This window comes from Eufriesea mexicana, unplaced genomic scaffold (assembly GCF_001483705.2).
Source record: "Eufriesea mexicana isolate 0111107269 unplaced genomic scaffold, ASM148370v2 scaffold1653, whole genome shotgun sequence".
Lineage (NCBI taxonomy): Eukaryota > Metazoa > Arthropoda > Insecta > Hymenoptera > Apidae > Eufriesea > Eufriesea mexicana.
In genome coordinates, this window is record NW_016909884.1 from 2,010,248 (window position 1) to 2,027,093 (window position 16,846).

At 32.8% G+C, this 16,846-nt stretch overlaps 2 protein-coding genes across 2 annotated transcripts; one reads left to right on the top strand and one right to left on the bottom strand.

Annotated features, from left to right (window-relative positions):
* Window positions 1-885: 885 nt before the first annotated feature.
* Sras (Ras converting CAAX endopeptidase Sras) lies at window positions 886-2,687 on the bottom strand. Its single transcript, XM_017902128.1, has 6 exons — window positions 2,517-2,687; window positions 1,891-1,996; window positions 1,687-1,825; window positions 1,324-1,560; window positions 1,198-1,260; window positions 886-1,100 (listed from the first exon to the last, which is right to left on the bottom strand). The coding sequence occupies exons 1-6, from the start codon at window positions 2,669-2,671 to the stop codon at window positions 886-888; spliced, it is 915 nt and encodes a 304-aa protein (XP_017757617.1). The 5' UTR covers window positions 2,672-2,687.
* A 209-nt stretch (window positions 2,688-2,896) lies between these two features.
* FBXO11 (F-box protein 11) lies at window positions 2,897-7,733 on the top strand. The gene is made up of 8 exons (XM_017902127.1): window positions 2,897-3,004; window positions 4,221-4,562; window positions 4,641-5,429; window positions 5,549-6,401; window positions 6,471-6,691; window positions 6,768-6,986; window positions 7,067-7,274; window positions 7,376-7,733. The coding sequence occupies exons 1-8, from the start codon at window positions 2,908-2,910 to the stop codon at window positions 7,503-7,505; spliced, it is 2,859 nt and encodes a 952-aa protein (XP_017757616.1). The 5' UTR covers window positions 2,897-2,907; the 3' UTR covers window positions 7,506-7,733.
* The last annotated feature ends 9,113 nt before the right edge of the window (window positions 7,734-16,846 follow it).

The following is a 16,846-nucleotide window of genomic DNA, read 5'->3' on the forward strand; positions in this document are numbered from 1 at the left end:
GCAACAAATGTACAAGATCAATACACATTGTATAAGATACATGTAATAATGAGTTCTAAAATGGTCTCTTTTGTATAAACAAATATTTTCCCGGTATTTAAATTTATATATATTTTCTGGTATCTTTTTTGCTAGATAAATACTTATACGCATTTATGGCAATTATTATAATACTGTTATCCGTTATTTCTGTGATTTAAATAAACAGTAAATGTATATATTTTTAGTTCTGATAAGAATGTAAATATGTTTCTGTATATGTAAGTAGAAAACAGTTAAGTAAATTTAAAATAAAAACTTTTTCATACTTGTACATCATATCAGAAAAAATTTCCAAAAAGATATATTTTTATGGAAATAACTTTCTTCTATAAATTCAAGATAACACTGTTTATTGTAACAATGTCATACCTTTCTAACTATACAATATTTTATCAACATCTTTGTTTCAAGAACTTTGCCTAAATTTTTATTGGCATTCATGATTATAACTATGTAAATTGAATTAAATTTGAGGCACTACGGTGATTTTATATTAGTTCTATATTGCATGATTAACTTGCCTATGGTAATTTGTTTGCACAGTGATTACCTTATGTAAAACATGACAAGAAATAAAAAATAAAAAATCTTGCATTACACGAATCTGATTAGCATCTAATTTACAAAAGTACATTTATATTTCATAAAATTGTACCTATATATAATATATAATTTGCAAAACAGTCTCGTAAACTTGTATGAGATACAATTTTTTAAGTAACAAATACTTTTTAAAAAAATATCATGCAATATAAATTCTTAAAATATCAGTTCGAGCTAGACTAGTTTTTTCTTATAAAAATTGTACATAACATTAGTGACATTGTTGCAAATAAATCACACTCATATAAAATTCTTATGCCAAAATAAATTATTATGAAATAATCTTGGATTTGTCATTGGTGTTAATAAAAAACACCATGCTGCTAAACCAATAACAAATAAAGAAAATAATCCAGCTCTTTTTAATGGATCTTTAACTGCAACTACTTCAGAAAGATCAGGGAATCCCATATGATTACAAAAAGAATGTGCCGTAAACGGCGCTGCTAAATGTCCTATAAAAAATGTATTTCCTTCAGATTAAAGAAATATATAAAAATTGTTAAATGTATAAAATTGAGTTTATAAAAATTTATTAAAATCATACTGTACCTGTCTTAGCGAATAGAAAAGCAGCGTATACTCCAAACAGTGTCGTAAACGCAAATTGAAAACCTAGGTCAAAAATGTATTATAATAAGTTTAATAATATATTTGTATTAAATTAGAAGTACTTACAAGATATAAAAAATGCATCTGTAAGATTCATGCCTGCTTTTACCAAGTCTATTACATGATGAAAATGAGCAATGCCAAAAAATAAAGGACATATAAATATGGCAGTAGTTGGAGTACAACATTGCAAAAGCAATGGTAACATACATGCTCTAAAAGTCCATTCTTCAGTCAGAGGAGCAACTACTAGATTTCTCCACCATATTATTGTTCGTATACTTCCAAGCCAATACATAGGCTCTATAAAAATAAAAAAAAAGGTCATATAGCTGTATAATGATTTGTAATTATTTAGTTTCTTAATTTAAATACTCAATTATTTAAATACAAATAAATACTTAAATTTAATCATTTTACAATACTAACCAGTATATAATTTCCGAAGTCCATTGAAACCTTGCACACATATTGGCCCTAGAAATAGTATCATTGTTAATAACAATGGTATCACAATTGCTTGAATTAAACCAGGCCATCGTAGACCCAATAACTCCCAGATTGTTGCCTAAAAATTATAAACTGTAATATGGAATTTACTGTGTATTTAGTAATATCATTACATATGATTACCTTTTGAAATACTTTCTCATTTATTCCAAAATACAATAATGCAGGAGATATAAGGGACACAATAAAAACACTAAAAAATCTTTTTTTTATTACTGTTGGATGCTCTCTGAAATAAAAAATACGTTTACAAAAGTTTTATTGATTTTACTCTTCTTTCTAAAACATTAATTATTATTTAGATGATTTTATTAAAGCATTATTTATTAATTGAGACATCTAATAAATGGAAAAGTTTTAAAAAAGAAGAGAATTTTAATAATAAATGATAGGATAATAAAACTCAAAATATTTGTTAAATATATAGTTAAGTAATTAAAATCAATATTATCAACAAGAAACAATTTAGTTTCACATAGTCGCTTTCAAATGGCGCGCCAATTACGGAAGAAATTGAAGGAAAAAGTTCTCCAATAGAGGCGCTGTGGATTCGATTCTTGTCCAGAAAAGCGACTGCGTGAATGGGAGAATCAAAGAGTAGACATTCATGTTCTCGGTCGACGTGAATACAGTTACACTTTGTTCGTGGTTTCCTGTGGTTCACTGTTAAAGGACCGAGAGAGCATACACGGTTACACAAAATGGACATTTAAAGATTGACGTTTATCGCTGTTAATCGGCATACATACCTACTATACGGAGAATTCCATATATAGAGGCTCGCGACGTACATCACTGAGAGAACGAAACATGATAGAATTGCGGTTATGCAGGACAAATCAGTATTTCGGTCCGCCGTCTCCATAACTCCATACTGATGTTGGTTGCTTGTGTCGCGATCCATTGCAGAAGAGGGAATCGGTAAGGGGCAGAAGGCAAGAGAAGGATCGCATAGGAAGGAGGGAGGTTGGTGAGGAAAGAGGGGGAGAACAGAAATTCATCCGATTGGCGGTCTGGCACCAGTCGGCAGTCCTACCGTCAATGAGAAGATGGCCGCTGGGCTCGGTGGAAGTGTCGCCATTGTTTAGTGTTTAGTTGTTTTACCGTTTCTCGCATAATTTTACGGGAAACACGATAAAAATGCCAAGTGCGTCGTTCACATCGTCGCGCAATTACGTGCGAAGATCCCGAAGGAAAGGTGCAAACAGGATTCCTCTGCCTTCGAGAACCACCTCGGGTAAGAGCCCTGCATCCGGAGCTCGGTTCACTGCTCACCTGTCTCAACTCTCTTCTTTGCCTTCACCTACTTCGATATTCTCTGGTTAATCATCCTAACAATTCTACATGGTACCAATTAAACGACATCCTTCTGGTCAATTGTATTTCCATTTTACTATCGGAACTCGTAAGACAACCCCGTCAAATCCACTGCCCACATCCTCTCGTATGATTTTCTCACACTCGGGATGGCCGAAAAACGCAGAACTGATGCTTCAGTGACGTTTCCCAAAATCAACATACGCTCGCCACTTTTACCACAACCCTTTTTTTCGGAGACATCGATCATGATATCGCGTACTTCACGATCGTCAATTTTTACTCTGGAATGTCGGCTCAAAGTCTATTCCTCACCCCACCCCCCTTTTTTTTGTAATTCTCATTTATTAAATATTCAGTTGTACAAAACTTAAGAACGATGCTCGCATGATTTCGAAAAATAATCTCTTCGTAATTTCAAGGCAAAAGGTCAAGCCCCTTTCAATCTGATATTAACTACAGATTTTGTGTTAAATTAGTATAATGTTCTACTTTTTCAAAACACTTTACATACTCTTCATATATCATTGGAAATATTGCTGTCGTTTTAAGATTAGAATATTTCTTTTGTAAAATGTAATTTAATAATTATTGGTATGTGCGTCGTGTGTGTGTAGGTGTGCGCTCGCGCGCTCCCGTATGCGTGTGTGTGGTGTGTGTACGTCCGTGCGTGCATATGTATGTATTAAATACATGGAATGATGATTTCACGTACAATAGTATTTTCTAAAAACCATTAGCTATCTGTTCTTTATTTATCTAACAATAAATAATTAATTTAATAGGCTGTTAATCTTATCCTCTATAATCTGTCTTGATATTTAGTAATTCATTTTCACAAATAATAATGTGAACTTTAATATTATTTTGTAACTTTAATAATTAATTATAATTTTAATGTAATTTTGAAATTTCAAAGCATATATTCTAATCAATCTTGATTTACAAATTTGAAACAAATATACTTTCATTCAATAGGACAATTAATAACTATAATTAAGAATTATATAACATAAGATATGTTTATATTTATTTTCTTTTTTTTTTAATTAATTATGAGTTTGATAAATACTTTATATGTAATATCAAAACACTGAATATAATGTTATTAGCTGTACGATTGTTGTATTTTTCAGCCGAGCCATGCGATTTGCCATGTTCAGCATCAAATCAGATACCTCCTGGTGGTGGAGTTGGTGGTGGAGGAGGAGGCGGAGGAGGTGGAGGTGGGGGTGGAAGCGGTGGAAGAGGATCATCACCTAGTGTTTCTGGTGTTGCAGCACCATCACCTTCCCCATCACATTCTCATTCGTCCCCATATGATTTAAGACGTAAAAGTCCTCCTCATCCGGATCCTGCTCCTGGTACCAGCTCTGCCCTACCTCCTTCAGGTGGCAGTAGTATAGGAGCCACTCTTGGTTCTTCCTCATTACCAGCAAGAAAGCGGCCCAGGCGGACTTGTTCATTATCCACAGATGGTATATTTACTAATAGTTTAACTTCAATATGCATATTATTTTAATTGACAAATGCTAAAGTCTTCCATTATTTTACAGGTACAAACACAAATTCTGCAGCACATTACCTTCAATATGAATTACCAGATGAAGTGCTGCTTACTATATTTAATTATTTAATGGAACAGGATCTATGTAGAGTTTCTCAGGTTTGCAAACGTTTTCAAACAATTGCAAATGACACTGAACTATGGAAATCCCTCTATCAACAAGTTTATGAATATGACTTACCACTATTTAATCCTGCACCTTGTAAATTTGAATTTGTATCTCCGGATGAGTCAGACTATCCAAATCCATGGAAAGAAAGCTTTAGACAATTATACAGAGGAGTACACGTTAGACCTGGATTTCAGGATTTGAAATTCAAAGGTCGAAATTTGCCATACTTTAATACAGTTCAGGGAGCATTAGATTATGTAGATGAATATAGAAGCAATAGCGGTTCCTCGTCAAATAATAGCACAACTACAAATGGTCAAGGGAATTGCTGTGGAAACAATTCCCAGACAGCAGAAGAAGCACCTCAACATTTAGTTTTCTTACATGCTGGGATATATAGAGGCGAATTTCTTGTAATCGACAGTGATGTTGCATTAATTGGAGCAGCACCCGGAAACGTGGCAGAATCTGTTATATTAGAACGAGAAAGTGAATCTACAGTTATGTTTGTAGAAGGAGCAAAACGAGCTTATGCCGGCCATCTCACATTAAAGTTTACCCCAGACGTTACTAGTACAGTACCGCATCATAAACATTATTGTTTAGAAGTTGGCGAAAACTGCAGTCCCACGGTTGATCATTGTATTATTAGGAGTTCAAGTGTTGGTATGTAATATTTTTATTGTAAAAAAGTTTATTCGTTAAGTTATACATTTATTTCTTTTTTAATTTGTTGATTCTTATTGTTGAAACTTGTTTAAATTGTTGATTCTCTAATTTTTTAGTTGGAGCAGCTGTTTGCGTATCGGGCGTAGGAGCAAATCCTGTAGTGAAGAATTGTGACATATCGGATTGCGAAAACGTTGGACTTTATGTCACTGATTATGCACAAGGAACTTATGAGGATAATGAAATTTCTAGAAATGCATTAGCAGGTATTTGGGTGAAGAACTATGCAAATCCAATCATGCGAAGGAATCATATTCATCATGGAAGAGATGTCGGAATCTTCACGTTTGATAATGGTCTTGGATATTTCGAGTCTAACGATATTCATAATAATCGAATAGCAGGTTTCGAAGTAAAAGCTGGTGCTAATCCAACGGTTGTACATTGTGAAATACACCATGGTCAAACAGGCGGAATTTATGTTCATGAGAATGGTTTAGGACAATTTATCGATAACAGAATCCATTCAAATAATTTCGCCGGCGTTTGGATTACCTCCAATTCAAACCCGACTATTCGTAGAAATGATATTTATAATGGTCATCAAGGAGGAGTATATATATTTGGAGAGGGAAGAGGCTTGATCGAACATAATAATATTCATGGCAATGCATTAGCTGGTATACAGATCAGAACAAATTCGGATCCTATTGTTAGACATAATAAAATACATCATGGTCAACATGGTGGTATATACGTACATGAAAAAGGACAAGGTTTAATCGAAGAAAACGAAGTATATGCGAATACTTTAGCAGGTGTTTGGATAACTACAGGATCAACACCGGTATTAAGAAGAAATCGTATCCATAGTGGAAAACAAGTTGGAGTTTATTTTTATGATAATGGACATGGAAAACTAGAAGACAATGATATTTTCAATCATTTGTATTCAGGAGTACAAATAAGGTAAATTATCAAAGAAATTTTTCCTTAATTTTTTTTTGTATATATGTATTAATTATTTTATAATGTTAGGACTGGAAGTAATCCAGTAATACGTGGGAATAAAATATGGGGTGGACAAAACGGTGGCGTTCTTGTGTATAATAGTGGATTAGGCTTACTCGAACAAAATGAAATTTTTGATAATGCAATGGCAGGTGTTTGGATTAAAACAGATAGTAATCCTACATTAAAAAGAAACAAAATATTCGATGGACGAGATGGTGGAATTTGTATATTTAATGGCGGTAAAGGTAAATTTCAATTTTATTTTTAATTGTAATAAACCCTTATGATTGAACTAATTTTTTATTTCTTTTTTCAATGCAGGTGTTCTTGAAGAAAATGATATATTTCGTAACGCTCAAGCAGGAGTGCTAATTTCTACACAATCACACCCTGTCTTAAGGAGAAACCGAATTTTTGATGGATTAGCAGCCGGTGTTGAAATAACAAACAATGCAACGGCAACATTGGAATTTAATCAAATTTTCAATAATAGATTCGGTGGTCTATGCTTAGCAAGTGGAGTACAACCAACAACTAGAGGTTAACTTATTTCTCTTCACATCCATAATGATAAATAAATATTAAAAAAAAAAAAAGGTAATCATTAATTATTCTTTTAGGCAATAAAATATTTAATAACCAAGATGCAGTTGAGAAAGCAGTTGGAAATGGCCAATGTTTATATAAAATTTCGTCGTATACCTCCTTTCCCATGCACGATTTCTATCGTTGCCAAACATGCAATACAACAGATCGTAATGCAATTTGCGTGAACTGCATAAAAACCTGTCATGCTGGGCACGATGTGGAATTCATTAGACATGATCGGTACATATCATCGATGATGTTTATATTAAGAAGCATAGAATATACCATCATATTGTAAAATTATTATATGCAACAAATTGACAATTGATTTATATTTTCAGATTTTTCTGTGACTGTGGCGCTGGAACATTAAGTAATCAATGTCAACTTCAGGGTGAACCTACACAAGATACAGATACATTGTATGATAGTGCAGCACCAATGGAGTCACATACACTTATGGTCAACTAGGAACTAACGTAAACTAAATAAAACAATCAATCGACACTGAATCTGTAAGTCCAACATATTGCAAACAAGGAGTAATTTGTTGCAGAGTTCTTTATTATGACACTTGTTCCTTCGTGTCCCCCCATTGTGATTGTTATTTTGTAAAGCTATGGTTATTGTTAACATATTCCAATTAACGATAATTTCATTATCATCACTATTATTATTATCACTGCTATTATCGTTATTCGCTTCATTTTCATTATTATCGCGGTGATTAAAATTATCACAACCGTATTATCATTATTTTGTAAGATTATGTTCGTGAATTTGTGACAGTTTGTTGAATCGTGTTATCGTCATCATCGTTGTCATTGTCATTATTATCATCGTTATAACCATCATCATCATTATCATCATTATTATCGAGAGATAGTATATTTTTTATTAAGAAATTAGTACTCGGTTTCGATGTATATCTTAATATAAACGAACATATGTTAATTGATATTCGTGTTTGATCAGATATCGAAAATCATTATCTGATGTAACACAAATTTTATTAGGAAGAAGGAAAATTGTTAGAAAACTGTTTCTTTTCTTCTTTTTTTTTTCTTTCTTTTTTCTCTTTTCTCCTCTTTTCTTTTTAATATATATATATATATATGTATGTATGTATGTATGTGTGTGTGTGTGTATATATATATATATATATATATTGCTCTTTGTTAAAAGTTGTTTTACAAGGTCAAGATTCTATTTCTTGCAATTATGTAATAAAGAACTCCGCAACGAAAAGGGAAAAAAAACGTCGATAAATAAGAAGAAAAAGTGACAATGGATTTCTTACGTAAGCAAATCTACTAATTAGATAACATCAAATTTATTTAAACGTGTAATAGAAACAAAGTACTGCGGTTAAATGGTAATTAACCGAAAACACGAAACAAACTTTCCATGTGACTCGTTTCATTAAATTTCTTTAATTCTTCACTTCATATATAAAGCAAAACGAAGTGCAGTGGATATGTGTAAAAAGATGGAAGTAAAAAAAAACGTATGTGTATACGCTGATAATTAAAAGGACACGTGACAATCGTGACGTTATTTAAAGAAAACTGTTTACAATGAAAATTGGTGCAATGCAATAGCATTGATAAAAAGAAACAATTCTCTAAGCTTACGATAAAACACAGTGTCGTGGATGTAAATTGTGTATAATCGTATCGTTAATGAACGCGAATGGACAGTAACATTAAATGAATGACTCGTTACTCGAACAGAAACACATCGACATTATATATATTGTGGGGAAGATATGGTACGAGAATTTCTACTCACAATCAAACGAAACTTAACACGTTAGTGCATTAAGACAGAAAGAACATGAAGAAGTGCATATTGTGTATTCATACCCATGGAATTGTAAGTAATCATCTCAGATAGCTTTGAGACAAAAATTGGAAGAATAATTAGCAGCTGTCACAATAATTAAATGATAAAACAAGTGCGGTTTCGATAAATCAGTGGTACAAATTTCAAAGGATGGAGAGCGAGCACAAGCAAAATGAAGATCCATGATGACATATTAAAACGGATGTCTAAAATATGTGATATGTAAAATTCACAACTGAAATAATCAAAATGGAACTAAAACATCTGTACAATTCTAAGAATCTCTTTTGCAATGTAAGTGTACCTCATAATACACATATATACAATTCTTCAATTCTATTATTGTATTGTGAATAGTGATGGCTCTAAATTGCCCGATGGGGGAAGTGCATAATAAGACAAAATAAAATATTTAAAAAGTAAATTTAAAAGAACTTTACGTAATATACGTTGGTGTATACCAGTGAGAAAGAAGAAAAAGAAAAGTTTACAAAGAAAAATAAAAAAAAATACAATACACTGTCCAAGGAACAGTTTTTAAAAAAAAAAGTAATCTCGAATTTTTAAAGTAATCCGATTTTTTTAATATTATGTTAGTGGTAAAGTCTAATTATATAATTATAATTATATTTCAAGGGCGATTGACTCTTGTACGAAAAAATGAACAAAAAGCGCCTATTAGCGATAATTTTAGACGCAACCACATCCATTTATGCAAACAATGAATACAAAATATGTAGACGAAATATTCGAATTCATCATAGTAAAATTTTGTTTGCACAGCAAAATTTTACGAATCCGTTGTATTCATTATTGTATGTAGTACTTTTGTATATCATTTGGTAGAAAATGGGTAATGGTACATGAGAACTGCCTTTGAACTTACCGACCTAAGGTCTGTAGTATTATACACCGCAGTGTCATATTATACATAGTATAACTATATATAATGTCTAACACGTTATATGCACTGAAAATATAAGGACGTATGTCAAAGGCATTTTTCATATGTGCACATTAGAACGCAAACTTTTTACATCTTTTTTTTTCTTTTTCTTTTTTTTTTTTTTTTTTTTTTTTTTTTTTTTTTTTGTGAGATATTCATTATGCTCTGTTGCTTTGTTTAAAAACATTTGTCTACGAAAGAATTTTTTATAATTAAATTTGAAACTTGGAGTAGAAGAAGTACAGAAAAAAATTTTCCTTGCAAAATAGAAGCAAAGAAAAGAAAAGAAAAGGAAACAAAAAACAACGATAACACATCACGTTATCGAGTGAAAATCGAAATTTTCTTGCACGCTCTCTACATTGTAATATAATTATCAAAATTTATTTGTCGATCGTTTTTTAATACTAGCTCGAGTATTATTTACAAAAATGTTAAATGTGTGTTTATGTATTTACAAAAAATGAAATTATAAAAGAAGAACTGGCGACCTTTTTATGTGTCTTTTTTAAACGCATTTCACAACGCCGACACTCACAAATATTATCATCGCTATTTAATACTTAAGGAGGAACGAGCGTTTTTCTGTGATTTTTCTATCCTCACATAGTTTCAAAGTATGTTGAATCATAGTATTCTTGTCCTAAACATTGTTTTGCGCAGCAGCCGTTTTGAACCCGTTTCCAAACATGCAGCGGACGATTTTACTTTTTTATGCTACTCTCATGAAACTATTCTACAGTGGCTTCCATTACGCCTATTTTGAAATCTCATCAGCACATCTCAAGTTAAACAAGAAATTAAATCTAGAAAAAAAAAGAGAAAAAAGAGAAAAGAAAAGAAACGAACGTTACACAATGTCTTTGCACAAACGTGAAACTTCTCAAAAAAAAAGAAAAGCAAAAACGAAAAGAGAGAGAAAAAGGATCGTCGAACTATTCATTGCTCGGCTGCAGCACGATTCAAATGTTTCTTCTGTTTCTCGTTGTTGGATGTATTTTAGAATGTAAGATTTGAGATCAGCAATAGAAATCTCTGTTATGTTTGAATTCATTGTAATCTCCGTGATAAAAACTACCAATATTCATTGGATATAAAAAGAAAAAGAGAAAAAAAATTCCCAAGACGAATGTATCTATTCCGCTGAGAAAATCGTTGAAATACTGTGAAACTTTGGTAGAGAAAAAAAAAGGAAAAGGAAAAAGAATAATAAAAAATTAACATTGAATGTGTACACATATACGCGTTTGATAAAGCATTTACAGTTTAAAAGAAAATCGGTGCGTAAAATTGTTACTGTGAATACCTATTCTCACAAAGGGGGGAAAAAATCTCCGCAAAATAGTCTCGGTGGTTATCGTATACTGCAGAAAAGATACGACGTGTCCTCTTATTTAACATAAAAATCTGAATTACTTTTTAGAATTTCGTTTCGTTCGTCCATCATTGTACATTGTCTGATGTATTTGTTTGTGGAATTATTGTGAATGCAAAGTATTTAAATTTTTTTTCTCTCTCCTTCGTTAGGTTTTATGTTAAATGCATTTTATTTATCATCTTGCTTTCTTCACCTTTTTATTTGTATCGTTTTCTTTTTGTCCTTTTTGTATTGTATTACAACATCTCTATTTTTTTTCCTCGTCATTTCATTCCATATGTAACTGTCCACCGAACGTTTTATTCTGATCTTTCGAACAGCAAAAAACTTGCCATTAATTACGTTAGTTGCCATAGTTCTTTCGGTTTCGTTTTTGCGGTAAGGAGGAAGCTATAGATAGAGATATAAAAATATGAATAAACGTAACTATGCAAAAGTAAAAGAGGGAAGAAAAGGAAAGAAAAAAAGAACAACCATAGAGAAACACGAACCCGCAAAAACTAATACCACGACGTATTCTGTAAATATTCATTTGCCCATTATATATATATATATACATAACATTGATTATACTATTATAAAAAATATATATTATTACCAATTGTAATTTTAATTTTTTTTTTTGTATCCTTATTGTCATCGATGCCGTTGATTTCTGTTAATTTTTTTGCTTTGTTACAATTACTGCAATGTCGCTTGAAAACACATACCTTTTAAGAAGAATACAAATTATATTGCGATTCACAGTAGTTCCAATAGCCACAAATTTACAAATCGTGTAGATCAGTGATCATAAGAGTGAAGATCGTTTCCATATTTTATCTTTTTCCTTCGAATTTCCGATACGTCGGAAAATAATTATAGCATTACGTGTAAATTGTACAGCAAAAATAATAATCGAAAGTCACACTATCCGTTAACTTTTTATGCAATTTCATCGCAGACTATGAAAAGGGAGAGAGAATTTGTTAAACTGTGTATTATTCGTAGGTATACGATTGTGTAATAGTATGCTTGTTCACGGATGGAAGCGTTATGATTAAACTATAGATTAGAATTGTAAGTACGTAAGTAACAGAGACATACAATTTTGCGAAACTAAAATAATTCCGAACTTTTTTGAAAATGGTTCCCACTTTTACGTAATACAAAGGAAGATTTACAGATACCATGGCCTTAAAGAAACGTACACCTAAAAAAAAGCTCTTATAGTATACATACAGCGGTATCTAACAGATATATGCCCTTAGCAGATATTACATGTAATCGGTATCAATATCTTACGACGGAAGTTGCCGGAGTGAATTTTTCATGCAGCTCAAATATTCATTCGAGGAATTTCGGTGAAACACGCAGTTTTATTAACAGATGTGTATCATTTATTGCATTAAACCGCCATCGGATTCATTGTATCGTTTCTTCTTTTATTTCTCTATACTAGTTGTATCCATAACCTTATTTCAATTGAATACCATAATCCACTAAAAAAAAAAAAAAAGAAAAAATATAAAAGGACAAATATATTTTTTAAATTTGAACACTGTAAAAAAGGCAAGTTAAGAAATACAATAGATATGCACCACGTCAGTTTGAACAATATTAATATTATTATTACTATCCGGTACATTGAAATCGATGAAGGTTTAAAAAGCGGCAAACAGGAGATTAAGTTGCGATTTCGCGGGTAAAACGCATAAGCGCAGCCTTACATTGTATTTTCATATAGTACAACAAGTCGATACGTGGAAATGGTAATCGATAAGTTGATCGTTTTTGTATTCTCGGGTCTACTTGTTATTGATCGTGGTCGAGATATATCGCCGCGTTCTCGATGCATAAAGCGTTCAGTGCTTCCGAACCGAACGAACTGTATATTCCTTGATTCGATGATCACGTTCGCTGTTTATCGATACATGGTAGAACTGGAATTATAATAGTGTCTTACGCACGAGAGCATCTTATGACTCGGGCGATTCGCATTAGAATTGTGAGGTTAGACCGGAGCGACCGAAAGTAACGCGGGAAAAAAGAGAGAAGTGACAAAAGAAAAGACAACTGTGTCACATACAAGCGAAATAAAACAGACATTGGAATAGAGAAAAAAAAGGATATGTGAGTGAAGAAGAAGAAGAAAACATCTATTTTTCACGAGACATCGATCGTGAAAATGTACAATAAGTTCAATTGTAAATACATCACTCGTAAATATCTTACTTAAGTACATATAACATCGTTCGAAAAAGCGGTAAATAATAATAATTATAATAATATCGATATATTAGTCCTAAAGCGAGGAACTTTGCTCCTTGAAGATACTTTTCTAAGTAGACGAGAGAGAACGCGAGGGAGGGTGGGAGAGAAAGAAAGAGTGAGTGAGTGAGAGAGAGAGAGAGAGAGGAGAGAGAGAGCGCGTTTAAGTGATTCATTGTTTCTTAGCTAAGTAAGCTCGATTTCCACGCTTTAACGTTACGTAAGAAAATTACTGCGAAGAAACGAAGAATGATAGATACGGTGTCGATACCGATAGAAAGGATAAAATGTTGAACGAGGATTCGACGAGACTTTTTTCTATGAACAAATAAATCGAACTAATTTTTTTCACGTAATTCGCGTTTACTAGATGTAAGATGATAAATCGTCGATTATAATACGTCGTCGCGATACACGAAATGAACAAATGATATAAAAGAAAAAAAAATACATAATTGAAGTCGATGTATTTAGAAACGACTCTATACTAAAGATATTAATCGAAATTGAATTAAAGCGACACGATTCCGCGCGTAGTGCCAACGCATCGAAAGCGGAGGAAACAATGCGATATATGCGTATTGTAAAAGTATTAAACACGTATGGATTTGTCTTGATTATTTTTCGTTTCGTACGAGAAAGTAATAAATGAAAAAGGAAAGAAAGAATGGGTGCTAAATGCTATAATTGTGTAGCACCATGGAACTCATGCATACACAGAAATTCGTAAGGGATATGCCTGCATAGGAATTGAAAGAATGAAATTTGTTTCTAGTGCACAAATAAAAATAAAATTATATTATTTAATCATTAAAACGAAGAACACAGAAAGAAAACAATGGCCTATAGATGCAGAGAAGAATTGTTATTTCTTTTTCTTCTGTTCTTTTTTTTTCTTCTTTTTTTTTAGGCGAAACCGACGGACTAGACTGTATAGATGTAGACGTAATAAATTTAGCAATTGAAAAGACGACTCAAATACTAGAAGCGAGGAGAGAGGAAGACAGCGTACGCACGATCATTTTTTCCAAATATAAAACTCGCACCTGCACTCGATCTTCTTCTGCGTTCTATAATGTTCGCGTGGCGACGACAACTGTATTATTCAAGTGTATAATAGATTCCTTAGCTAGTAAACCGATATAAAAGATATTAATTCGATAATTGGACTCGATCAACGTTTTTGTCCAAGACGATGCAGGCAAGTTTATTTTTACTCCTTTGAAAATACCGCTTAAATACTGCTAGATCGATCATTAATTCCAATAAATTTCGAGATAATTATTACGATCGATTCTTTTTTGTTTTTTTAATTTTTTATTTACAAATATAAATAAAAATTTTAATTATAATTAAAAAAATAATTATTATACTTACAAAACTAATCAATTTTGTAACAGAAACAGAAGAACTTCTTCATCGAGGATTTTTATTAGAATCATCTGTTGTAGAAAGTGGCTGATTAAAAGTGATGTCATTCTACTGTGAGCATAATGCAACAGAGAAGCCACAAAGAATAAATTGACTGTATCGTCTTGTTCACGCCTGTACCATAATAAAACGCACGAATTATCATGTGTCATATAAATATATATATATAAATACAAAAATATATATATATAAATAACTAACAATAATGATAATAATTAAGTACCTTACACGTGTAAGCAGTATCCAAGAAATCCGAACTAGTTGCACCAAGTGCCATAGTCCATAGGTCACAGTACGTTAACATAGCGAAAGAGAGACTACTCGTAGCTGTTGCTAGGGGTGAGAGGAAAGAAAAAGCGTAATAAAAAAGGGAAAAACCGAAAAAACACACATATAGAGTGAATAAAAAAAGGAAGAAAAGAACGAGAAAAGGAAAAGCAGGTCGAACACGTGGCGTTCGACGACTGGCTAAGTCGTGTTCTTATTGCTTATTGTTAAGGCGAACGAGCGCGAAGCAGCAGCCAGCAATCAGCTAAAAACGTAAGAGAAAGAAAAAAAGAAAAAAAGGAAGAGAGTAAAAAAAGTATGAAGAGCAAGAGAGAGAGAACGAAGAGAGTTATGTAGTCCGTGTGACCCGAGATTTCCGATGGGCCGGTTTCGCCCATCTTTTGGAGAACGTTTTAGAACATAAAACAGACACCAATATGACAATATATTAATGAAATTAATTTCCGGTCCTGTTGCTCGGTTACTATTGCCCATTGCCTCCTCCTCCTACCCCCTTTAAAGGAAAGTTGGAAAAACGAGAAAAAGAAAAACCGGACATCCATTTACTGTACAATTTCGCCGTTTATTTTTCGACACGTTAGTACTTGCGATTAGACGTGGATCCCGGCTCGCAAAATCCGTGCGTTCCCCGACGAAAGAGATGAAGAATGCGAGGGAGAGAGAGAAAGGTTAAACGAGCGCGAGAGAGGGAGAGAAAGAGGAAGAAGAGACGCAACTGTAAAACACATTATGGCCGTGAATGAATTGAGGCGAGATGCGTGTGACCGTTCTTTTTTTTTTTCTTTTTGCGAGAACATTATCAATTATCTTAAAGGAAGAAAAAGAAAATGACAAAAAAAACTGTAGTAACGTCGCAATTGTATGTTGTAAACATTACTATTTCAAATATAATGTCATTATTAACAGGAGAGAGTTTCTCACTTCCGACCACCTGGACAGAATCTCGAACAAGGTGAAATATTTATTTTCTGTATTTTAGAAAACACTGGGTTCCAGGTAACAATCACGAAGACCAATATGGACGCCTAAAGAAGGTAAAATGTTTTATCTTTTATACACATTCGGTCAATCATGAAATTCATCGATTAGTCGATCGTCTAAATAAATAACGCCGATATCGTATTTACTTAAATCTATTGTATTATAAATTTGGCATTTATCTCTAAATAAAGATAATTAAAATTAATCTGTACCGAAAAAAAACATTCATCGACCAATATGCTTCTATCATATTGTTTGCATTAAGAAAAAGAAGAAAGTGAAGTTAGCAAATAAAGAAAATATATCGTTGCGAGAATCAGAGTATTGTCGACTACCTAAAGGTCGAACAGTTACCCGAACTTGATAAACATTCCTGAACATAGCTCTTGTATGCTCTATGTGTGTATGTAGAAAGGGGTTGCAACGCATCGTAAAGGTTCGTTGCTGTTCGCAGACTGTCGCGTGTGTGCGTTGCACGGAGCATGCTATACGTATAGAGTTATATATCGTGCAGGAATCGAGAGCGTCGAAACACGAAGCGAGATCAGACTGACTTTACGAAAATCGATCGGCGCTCATCGTCGTCGGGTTAGCGACGCCTGCAAAGCGTGTCCATTGCAACGACGTGGTTACGAGAAAGCTCCGCTGGTCGGCTCTCTCTCTCGTTGCTTTCTGTCTTTCTTTCTCTTTCCC